The sequence below is a fragment of the Epinephelus moara genome, chromosome 9 (assembly GCF_006386435.1).
Source record: "Epinephelus moara isolate mb chromosome 9, YSFRI_EMoa_1.0, whole genome shotgun sequence".
Lineage (NCBI taxonomy): Eukaryota > Metazoa > Chordata > Actinopteri > Perciformes > Serranidae > Epinephelus > Epinephelus moara.
In genome coordinates, this window is record NC_065514.1 from 4,765,881 (window position 1) to 4,777,843 (window position 11,963).

An 11,963-nucleotide genomic window follows, 5' to 3' on the forward strand; every position below is an offset into this window, starting at 1 on the left:
ACTACGTCCTGACTACGAACAGATATGAGGTTGATATCGATCTTCACATTTTACTCTCAGAAAGAAAGAGAAAAACTGGAATATTCTTCTCTGCTGTACTTCTTCTTGTCTTTTGTCACTTTCTATCTGGGTATCTGGAGTCTGAAGAGACTTCCCGTCTTATCTTTGTGAACATTTATGCTTCTGTGTATTGATATGAATCTTATTTTTATTAAATACACATGCACACACAGTCCAAACACTTTGGTACACAGTAATTGGAGCTCAGCTAATGTGCGCTGCGTTGTTGTGACTTGAGATTTATACGAGGGACTGTTTAAAATGTTTTGCTTTATACAATTTTAAATAATGCCCCGTACATGCATTGCAATCTTTATGACCGGGCTGCATGAATATGTAATCTGGCTGAATTATTCACAGCACTTTACCTCCCAAGTCATGGCGAGTTCAGTCACATGTGATAATGTACAGTGACCAAGTCTGTGTCACTAACACGCACATACAGCAGACACATTGATGGTGTTGGTGTGTGGTGTGCAAGAGAAGGTGCTGACATAAATATCAGCAGGCAGATGGAGCCTGTAAATGGACCAGTGTCCCGAGGAACTACGTGTGTTGCATGCAGCTCGTGATAACTGATGGTCATCATCAACGCCACTAAGTGTCTGTGTCCTCTATGCACAGAGATGCAGCGGGTTGGAGTTCATGATATTTCATTTATGAGATTAACACTCACATCCAGTCTCAGACCTGCAAGCAGTGATGAGGGATGTATTCCATGCCCCTCGGCATTTGATAGTGACGCACAGGGCACTCTTTATTGTCTCTATGTGACCCACAGCTGAAATACATTGTAACATGTGGTTAAACAATCACGGTTAGGTTTAGGTAACAAAACTACTTGATTAGGTTTAAAAAAACATCATGTTACAGAATGGAATGAAATGGAACATGACGTACATTACATAAAGTTGCTTAAAAACAATGTTGACTTTTGATTTTGCAAGGGACATAAACCGAGGTCTCCTGGGTCAAAGTCCTGTGTTTGTCACGTACGGCGAAGAGCCTGGTTTCCATTCACTCTGAATTTTGTCTGGATTCTGGTTCCGGTCTAGAGAGCGGATCCGGAATTCACCAAATTCACCAAAGTAAAAGTGTTCACCAGAGTAAAACTTTAAATTCTGGCGCACCATCGTCTCGTCGCATCCTCTTTCACCATTTTGACAGGTGTAACATTATCAGGCAGCGATGTTGGCGATGCCATATTGGTGTTGTTGTGGTTGACAGAGCATGCTGCATGGCGACCATCACGCAGTTTTCCTCTCTCTTCCGCCCCCACCGCCCCAAACTTTATCAAAAAATGGATTTACAAACTACAGGTATAATGAACAAAACTAGGATCAAGTGCCTATTAAATAAAAAACTGAAATAGACAATAACGTGTAATACAATTAAATACAATAAAAGAAAAAGGTTAACTTAATGGCTTGGGGCTTTTCTTGTAAATTATATTCTTTAAATTAAAAAGTTTCACCGCGTTTTTATCAGCTTGGTGCTTTTATTTTGACGGAAAGGCGCATCCATCGAATTCCAGATCCTGTCTCTCTCGCCCTGGTTCTGGTTGCTTACCAAAACGGCCACCCACATTTCGCACTTGACAAGCTGCTGGGAAAACAGTGATGTGTTGCTTGTTTGTTGGTCTTATACAGTTGTCTGCAGCTTGTCAAACATCTCACCTCGGTGTCATGCCCTCCACCATCCTCTCCACCTCCTGATACACTACATCACTTAAGACACCGTGATATGACACATATGAAACATACAAATGTAACGTAGTGTGCAGAAACATACAATGCCAACATCTTCTTCCGGTGACTGTGTCCTGCAGTGGGGTTAAAACTGATATACATAGAATACATAATCTGTATTTTACAGCATTTTCCTATCATGAATATCTTGAGGAGACAGCATGTGACGCTGAGCTGTTACCGTGATGTTAACTGATTGATGAAGCATTGCTGCTGAACATCGTGACTGACGGAGACAAATGATGTCGGCTTTAATATGGTATAATAAAAAAGACATTAAAAATCCAATACCATAATACCTTGGAGCTATGAAACTGTCATCACAGATATACAGAAGTGAATATAATATTCCACTCTCTTACAATGTCTTCAGCACAGTATGAGATCATTCGACACCCGAGTGGACTTTATGATGTTTGGACATTAAGAGTTTCCTTAGATGTTCAGAGTTAAAGTGGTGCTGAGAGAATAAAGTTTGGAGCCTTCAGAATGTTTTTCAGGAATGAGATAAATGTAAAAGTGTTTTTTGAAAAATAACTCCCCGGCTCCTGCAGACAGAACATTGGGAGATGATAAGAGCTGTCCTAATTACACTAAATTATACCACTGGAGGACTTTAACACCTTTAATTATATTCAAATCATAAGTGTGTCTTCACTGAAGGAAGTAAACAACACATTCTGCTATTTGGCTCTCTGACAGCTCATAGTTCACAGGTATTAAACAGGGCGAGCTAATTAGTTAATTATCACCTTTAATATTACAGATACGTTTATTTGAAGGACGTGTGTTTTTTTCTTTGGTAAATTATTAGGTGTGTGTGTGTGTGTGTGTGTGTGTGTGTGTGTGTGTGTGTGATAACATGGTGCTGACAGGAGGTCTAATGTGCCTATTTTTCCATAGCAGTATGTTGTATTTTATATTCTGGTCGAAGGTCAGTGAAGCAGACAAAGATAATTCCCCTGAAACACTTTGACAGAGAGCAGCGATGCTAAATTGTCTGATTCCATTATTCTTTGCTCTGTAAGTGCTCGCAGTCGATCCCACCCACCGTCCCCTGAAACAGCAAGCATCAGTGCGTGTAGCTTCTCACCATGTTCTTTATTCAAACCCTTTAATATGAAGAGATTTTCAAAATAAAAGCATAGCACTGGGACACAACAACACAGGAGAGCAGAGATAGAAGGTACAACAAGGCAATACGGAGAGGTAATTATTCTAAACTTAAAGTCCAGCTGAAATCACAAAAGCTGTCTCTTTCTGCAGCAAAAAATAAGTTAGAATTTGTTGGTGATGTTATTTTCAGTGTTGAAAGGATGTGATTGATTGACAGGTGAGATGAAGCACTGAGACCATGAGGGTTTGTTTGGTAGCTCGCTTAGCAAGTCGAGGTTTTGAATGGATTGCTGTGAAATTTGGTTCATGCATTCATGTTCTCCTCAGGATGAATTGTTATAATGTTAATGACCACATATCTGCAGAACTAATGGCATTTCCATTAGCCTCTGTTGCCTACTTAGTGCTCAGTGCTAATTAGCAAATATTAGCATGCTAACATTTGCTAGCATTAGATAAGTACAGCCTCACAGAGCTGCTAGCATTGCTGTGGACTTTTAGGGTCCTATTTAAATGATCTGTAGCTCATGGTCTAAAGTGCATGGTGCAAGTGCATTACGTGGTGTCCAGCTCCACTTTGCTAATTAAATGGTGCATAATCTAGGCACAGACTAAGGTGCACAGGGCAAAGGGGTTGTAAAACAGCAAAACTGTAGTTGTAAACTTGACAGATAAACAGCACTAAACTTTTAGCGTCGAATATAATCAATAAAGTTAGGCCTGCCAGTGTTAGCAGCGGGTTTTTCAGCACCTGTGTCAACAGGTTAGAGCAGCCACACTGCCCGCGTGAGCAATGTTGCTCAGGTGTGGCTCAGCTGCTGCTCGGCTGCGGAACATCTAGAGATTCTGAGGCTAGCTGATTTTTTTTTTTTTTTCATGTGACGTGCGTGGTCCTGAAATGGTCTTTTGACAGTTTCAATGTCGAGATCACTCACAGACATGAAGAAATGTAAATACTTCCGTTTCACTCAACCCCTCTGTTTCTGTTTCTGTGGCGAGGCTTTTTATCATGAAATATTTGCATGACCGTGTTGTTGACGATGCAGTGGCACATGATTCCATGAATGAGTGGAGTGTTGGCTTTTAATTGAGGAAATACAGTAGATACAGGAACAAGCAAACTCTGCAGGAGCGCTACAGCAACAACGCTGTATATGTGAACACTGCAAGCAAGCGAGCCATAGAAGTTCAGCAAAGTAGCCATCGCACGCTGCTCACGCATGCAGTGTGGCCTGGGCCTTTCACTGCTCCTCCTGCATAAATGTGCACAACATCTCTCTTAATGAGGAGTTGGACAGCAGCTCTGCTCTGCTCTCTGCTATCTTCAGATTTTACAGATTATCATTGAAATTTTCTCATAAATTATGTATGATTTCACCCACCTGCAACCCATCTGCGTATCTGATATCTGCGTCCCTGTGTATGTAATAAGCAGAGTGCATGAGTGTTGTGAAACCGCATAATGCGTCCTTTAAATAGCAGGAAAATACTGCGCCATTCTGACTGTAGACCATGTCGCTGGTCAATGGCACAGTCGCTTTCTGCTGCCTCAAAATAGCAAAATGCCTACAATTCGCCTGACCACCACTCATTTTTAAAACCTACACAGCCATGGGCACACAGATGTGCGCAAATATATTTACTACCTACACAACGTGGGCGCTCACTGTGGAAATGACAACTGAGTCTGAAACTAGCTGTAACAGTTGCTCTGCATTGTGCAGGAACTTATGTTTTGTTTCTCAAAACAGAGCACAGGATTTAAGGGATAATTCTGGAGGTCTGCTGCAGAAAAAACATGCAATTCAATTTCAGCTGGACTTTAAAACAATCAGCGAGAATATTGTTTTATGTTGAAGCTAATACACTGTACAAAAGCTGATTCCAACACCAGTTATCTTACAAGTGTATACAGTACTGGATGCTTCCATCAAGCAAATTTCTATTGGCTTTCAAAAGGATAAAAGAAGTGCATTTTTGAAAAAACATGCAGCTGCAGTCACACACGCGCACACACACACAGACTGTATTCACACACCCACAACATCAGATCAGTCCAGAGTGAGGAGGAGCATCTTCATCAGGGATTCTACTCATCGTCAGGGTCATCGCCGAGTTCAGATACAGTCTGTATTGCTTTGGCAGAGAGCACACTGAAAAGGATACGAAGCCCACTGTCCATCATGTTCATTAAATATTGACAAATGAATCTAAAAGTACTAATACCACACGTGGAAAATACTCCACTACAAGTAAAAGTTCTACATTCAAAACCTTAAATGTATTTAACATACTTAAAGTAAAAGTATTCACCATGCAGTCAGTGTTTTCCTTATTCTGTCTGATGTTTTTGGATTAATATTCCTGCTGCATTAATGTGTATGTGTCATTTTCCTGCTGTAGATGTTTCAGGTTGTGCTCATTTTAACTCCTTTATATACTGTTGGGTGGTTATATCTAAAGCAATGCATCATATTCTATAAGATCATCATATGTTCATAGTGTAGCTGTCCTGTGAGAGCCATGCATCCCTAAAGTAAACTTTTCATGGTGTCAGAGAAACAGCTTTGTGACGATGCATTTTCCAGCTGATCCAAGAGGGATTTTAAAGAGTTTATTTAGCTTGAGAAGAAGGATGTTCTCAACACATAAAGGAGCTCTTCATTCTTCAGTTTATCACAAACATTCAGCATCAAAACATCTGGAGATATGATGGTTTTCACTGGACAGGAAGGGGATCAAAAGTTGGGAATCTGAACAGTAACTAAAGCTGTCAAACAAATTTAGTGTAGGGTTGTCAGTTTCGGTTAATTTTGCTTTCAATTGGCTGACACCCATGAACTAACTGGGTAATTTTTAAGAACAAAAGATGTAAAATACAAGAGGCCTTTGCTTTAGTCTGGTGCTCCACTGCCTCAGTGAGCTTTAGCGCTGCATTTCAAAGTGCTAACCATTTAGAGGTGGTGAAATTCGAATGTGTTGTGGTGCAAATGCTTTACTTATTATTTTATTTTCTTTGCTAATAGATGGGGGCATTAACGTGAAAACATGCCTACTGCCTACCCTCAGGTCTCCACTGTTTTTTTTGTCGCTCTGCACTGCGCACCGCCCAGGTCAGGTGGGTGCTAACGCTAGCTAGCTAGTGGTGCCGCTCATTCAACGATTACCGCTGATAATGCCCATAGATTTATAATAATACCGAGATACTGGATGGCAAGATGTTGCTGATTGATCCCATTGGCATTGTTCACCTGGCGTATACGCCAAAAACTGTTTTCAGCTCCCGGGTGAATAGGCGCAGTAGTGTTTCTGCTGCTGGCCCTGCCCACAAAATTCCTGCCTGGCTCATAGACTTTACATTGTGATGACGTCACTGATTTTACAAATATAAAGAGTCATAATTAAGCTTCTTTGCAGTTCAAAGTGTCCTGTCAACAGTTTTACAGACATCTCTTTTATAATGGTAGTCTATGGGGAAAATTCTTTTTGGACCACAAGGGATTTTTGTCACAGCAAATCTGCAATGGCTACTGGGAAAAATTGGCTGTAAGGCTGGACAGCGTTCCTGAGGCCTGGTAACACCCTCCTGGTGGGATGTGTTGCTGACTCTGTGCCCACCCTCCGGTCTACCCCCAGGTAGCACCGCTTCATTTTGAGCTGCCAAACCCCTTTTGCATTTTTAACTATGTTAGCACCACTAGCCGTGCTGACACTGCTAACGATGGTAACAGAGCTAACAGTGATAACATTGTCAAAATTAAGCCGCATAATGTTACACACTGGAGCAAGCTGGGGGGAGACCAGACGGTGGGCACAGNGCACCACTAGCCGTGTTGACACTGCTAACGATGGTAACAGAGCTAACAGTGATGACATTGTCAACAATGCTAAAGGGGGTTTTACGGCTCAAAATTAAGCCGCATAATGTTACACACTGGAGCAAGCTGGGGGGAGACCAGACGGTGGGCACAGTGTTTCCACGGAAACGCTGTTGGGTTGGGATGGTGTTACCAGCCGAAACTGCAGGAAAAGCAGCGCCACAAGCTAGCTAGCTCCTGACAGATCCTAACAGAGACATCCCCCTGCAGAGCGGGAGAGCCACCACCGTTTTAGACTTGTGCATGTGTGAGTACCAGACTCCCAGTTGTACGGATGGAGATTGCTAAATACATATTTTAGATCGTTGTTGTAACAGAAACGTTAACCTTACGTTCACAAATGGTTGTTTAAAGCAGAAATAGAAAACTTTCCTACTACCTAGCTCACTAGCTAACACTGTCTCCATATTAGCTCCTTAATCATGGACCAATAGAGACTTTCACCACTGGTTATTTTAGGAAGACCATTCAAAGGAAACGTGGTCTTTGTTTAGATTAACATTTTATAGTCGAAATAGACAACTTTTCAGCTAACTTAGCTAGCATTAATTATGCTATAATTTAAACAAAGAGCACATTTTCTCACAGTGGTCCTTCTAAAATGAGCAGTAGTTGAAGTTACTATTCCATTATGATCGGGGGGGTTGATACGCAGACTCTAGCTAGCATTAGCATAGCTAGCTAGTTGAAATGTTGCCTACTCCCACTACGGTGAAGTGACTGGCTGCATTAAAAACTAATACGTTTTTGACTGACAGGGGATTGTAAGCCTCTGATTGGCCACATTAAAAAATGATTGACAGATACCCCGCCCTCTCAAGCTCGTGCATGCACACGTCTAAAATGGTGGCTCTAAAATTCACACATGCGCACTCCGTCTCTGCATGATGATATTGGATCCAGGTTGTGCGCAGTGTAGTAAACTTAAGAGTAGCTAAATGTACCTATCGACTGACATGTGTAACCAGTCAAAAATATTCTTGGTGGTTAACCAATTAACGATTAACCACTGACATCCCTCAAGTGCAGTAAAAAGTATAATATTTACCTCTAAGATGAAGTGGAGTAGAAGTATAAAGTTGCATACAATAGAAATACTTAAGTAGCCTCAAATTTTATCTTAAGTACAGTACTTGAGTAAATGTACTTCGTTACATTCCACCACTGCCTCAAACACATGCACTGACTTCCTGCGTTATTTTTAGTTTTGAGGACGGAGAAGAAAAAAATCGCAGGTGGAGAAAAGATTAAAGGAGGTGGGGGGAGCAAACAGCTCAGCTCGTATCACATTCACACAACGAGTTTCCATCTTTCATGCAGCCTCTGCTGATTCTCTTGCTCTAGTTTTTCCTTGTTAAAGCCTTTGGCTATCACCTTAATGAGAGATTCCCAGAGAGAGGTGTAACACCCAGCACTTCACAGAGACTTGGGAATAACAGCTCCATCTGTCATAACGTACATGACAAAGTTACAGCTTTACATGGAGGAAGAAGCAGAAGGAAAACAGTGAAGGGAATAGGCACAGAGAGGAAGGATGCTCACATTTTCCCTGATCTTGTGTTCTTTGAGTGCCCATTTTATCTCCGATAAAGGACACTTAGTGATATTTGTTCTCTTCCAGTAAGACCCTTAGGCAACCCTCCTCTACTCCCATGCACACACACTCACACAAAAACACATCATTTGTACTTTAAATTACTGAACACAGACCCTGTATCCTCTTGACTTCCGTTTCAAAATATAATCAAATCATTCTTCTTCAGAGTAATTGAATATACAATTACAGCGTATTCTTAAATAACATTAAAGATAATTGTTTCGGCCACTTGACTGTGGCTTTCTGAAATCTCCCTCTTTGTTGGTGCTGCTGTGACTCAGCCAACAGCATTCAGACAAACAAGGCGAAGAGACAATGGACGCAATTTCCTCCTAATGTACAAGTGTTTATGTCGATTCTGAAGAAGGTCAATCCCGGTCAAAAACAGAAATAAATAAATTGTTCAGATAAACTGTCTTTGTGTCCGCCAGCAGTTCAAAACACAACAACACTTTTCTTTCTAGAAGAACGTACCCTTTGTGTCCCTGCACAGTATCCTCTTGAAGGCCTTCCTGAAATCGTTGTTGAAGATGGTGTAAATGACCGGGTTGAGGCAGGAGTTGCAGTAGCCAATCCAAAAGAAGAACTTAAATAAGGGGTTTGGGATGCTGCAAGTCTCGGGGCACACCGCCTGAAGAGAGTAAGAGAAGAAGAAGGGGAACCAGCAGATCACAAACACTCCCATCACGACAGCCAACACGAAGGTGAACCTCTTCTCCCTGTTCACCATGGCTTTGCGGCGGGATGTGGGCGTCCCCTGAGTCTTAGGTGTCTCCTCAGGTACCAGTTTGGTGCCAGATACTGTGGCCACCGTGTTTTTGTATCTGCACGCCAGGTTCAGCATCTGAACTTTGAACCCTTTATTTTGGGATGATCCCAAAGTTTGCTCGCCAGTCTTGTTCGTCTCGTGTTTGCTGTGAACGCCATCCTCGTCCATTTCAGAGCCAGAGCTGGACGAGTTGTCGTGTTGCGCTTCCCCCCCTTTGTCAGGATGCGTCTGGGACTCTTTGTTAGGAACAGCTGAGAGGATTTGGCTGTCACGTTGGGGAATTGAGGGGGAGGAGGTGGATTTTTGGATCGGAGCTGCACTGGAATTAGCAGGGTGGTGCTGAGTGTCCTGGCTTGTGGTTTTCTCAGGCAGTTTTTGAAGTGATGACGGGGTGGAATCAGAGCCAGACATTTTGGTCAGGACTTTTTCTTGTTGGCTGGCCGGCGTACCTACTTGATCCCCGTTCTGTTGTGACTGCTCGGATAACTTCGCCGGAGGCTCATTAGTTCCCACATTGGCATTTCCTCCTGCTGCTGCTTTATGTTTCTGTCCAGGCGGGCAGCGTGTATGCTGCTTAGCGATCTGATAAATCCTCACATACACCAGGATCATTATCACACAGGGGGCGAAGAAAGAGCCAATGGTGGAGTAGAGAATATACCAGCGTTCGTTGTTTAGCTCACACACCTCTTCACCTCCCTCGCTCTTGTCCAGCGTGAGAAGAGGAGGGAAAGAGATGACAGCAGAGATCAGCCAGACTACGATAATGGCCGCCTTGATTCGTGTTGGAGTACGTTTGGCGCCGTAGGACACGGGCCGAGAGATTGACAGGTAGCGATCCAGTGCGATAGCGCACAGGTGCACAATGGAGGAGGTGCAGAAGAGAACATCCAGCGCCAGGTAGATCTCACACCAAATGGAGCTGAACGCCCAGTAGCCCTGCAGCTCGTTGGCCAACGAGAAGGGGATAATAAGGGTGGCCACTAAAATATCTGCTGCAGCCAGCGACACCAGGAAGAGGTTCTGAGCCCCCCTCAGGGATCGGGACGTAAGGACGGCGATGATGACCAGGATGTTCCCAACGATGGTGAGGATCATCATGAAGGTGATTGCGATGGCAAAAGCTGCGGTGGCTTGCGGGGTGTAAGGTGAGGTCCTGGCGGTGCTCCGGTTGCAGGGGCGGGACCCGGAGACGAGGCTGATGTTCCTGTTGGGGAGACCGCCGAGCTCCGACAGGCAGGGGGCGTCTGGAGTAGCTGCCATGGTGGTGACGGGGGGAAACTTACAAAGTGAGAGACGGTGACAGGGTGTTTCTGTGGTGAACCATTGAGACACTGGATTTTTTTTTCCAGTTAGAGGAGAGACTGAGGGGCCGGATGGTTGTCGGTCAAGGTGAAGCCATGTGATCTACAAGAGAGAGACACACATGACGGTCAAGATATGAGTATAATCCATGTTGTTTGCATGTTGTATATATAGATAGATAGATAGAGAGATAGAGAGATTTCTAGACTATAAGCAACAAAACATGAGAAACACACAATACATACACAGTGGCAACTGGGAGAACAGTGAGAATTCCTAGTCGTCTGGTACTATAACGACACTCATACTTAGTATTTTCATGTCATGCAACTTCATACTTCTAGTTTAGAAGACACTAAACATTGTTAAAATTAAACAACAACATTGCTTCTGAACTTTTCTGGTTTATCTAACACAAGACATCAGTTTATATACTGAACAAAAATTTAAAAGCGGTTGGATGTACTGCCAAATTCACGGAGATGACATTATAGACAGTTTATGGTAGTGAAGTGAATTTGTGTGCATTTTCTTTGCCAATGTTCTGAAAATTCGCTTTCAATTTGACTCTTGTTCTTCTGTAAGCCACTGGGTTTATGTCACATTCTGTACACTTAACATCTACTGCATCTGTACATTGTGGTGATCCCAAGCACCTTCTGTCCACCCCAGATTGCTCCCAGTGGTCAGTTGCTGGCCTGACCACCAGAGCCAATTTAAGCTCAGATAAGATGGATAACATAAAACTTTATTCATCCTGAGGGAAACTGTTGTTCAGCAGTTGCAATAAAGTTTGTGCAGTGAGCTGCATGGTAGCATTTGGTGTGTGAGTGCAAATTTTAAAGTGCCTTTGATAAAAGAACTATATGCTTTCCTGACCTGAATCAAGGTTTCTGAAAGCCAGTTCACATTATTGTGGATAATACGCTTTTGTGTGTATGCTGAGGAATGAACAGTGTATCTGTGCTGCTGTCCGTTCAAATTTAATTGCCTTTATTGTGCAGCCAATCATTGTTTACGACTGCAGGAACTAAAAGATGGACAGTAAACTAAGAAGTTGGCATTTCACATTTCTAGAAGTGGACAACAACAAACTGAACACTGATAGAGACAACCAACAAACATGATGTATGCTTGGCGAAATATCAGCACCTTATGGAGGCCTTGAGAAGCGAGATGAAGTTTATCTCCTACGTATGGGATGTAATTTTCTGCATAGGAGATAAACTTTTGGCTTTACTAGGCTGTTTTCAGAGTGAGAGAGAGCTGTGCAGAATAAAGCGCTTAGTTCATGATATAAAGGGCATTAAAAGTTTAACCTAATGCAGTGTAAACAAAAGATTTTACCTTCTCACATCCAAGCCACACTGCCTGTGTGAGCAGCATGTGTGCATTGTGGAACCTCTTTTTTTTTTTTGTTTGTTTGTCTTTTTTTCCAGTGCCTGTGTAAACAGCTTTAAGCAGCCACACCACCTGCATGAGCAGCGTGG

At 42.7% G+C, this 11,963-nt stretch overlaps 1 protein-coding gene across 1 annotated transcript; it reads right to left on the reverse strand.

The window, feature by feature from the left end:
- Positions 1–8,859: 8,859 nt before the first annotated feature.
- Positions 8,860–10,431, reverse strand: LOC126395268 (alpha-2B adrenergic receptor). Its single transcript, XM_050052601.1, has one exon. It carries the CDS (start codon positions 10,429–10,431, stop codon positions 8,860–8,862), a length of 1,572 nt encoding a protein of 523 aa, XP_049908558.1.
- Between the last annotated feature and the right edge of the window lie 1,532 nt (positions 10,432–11,963).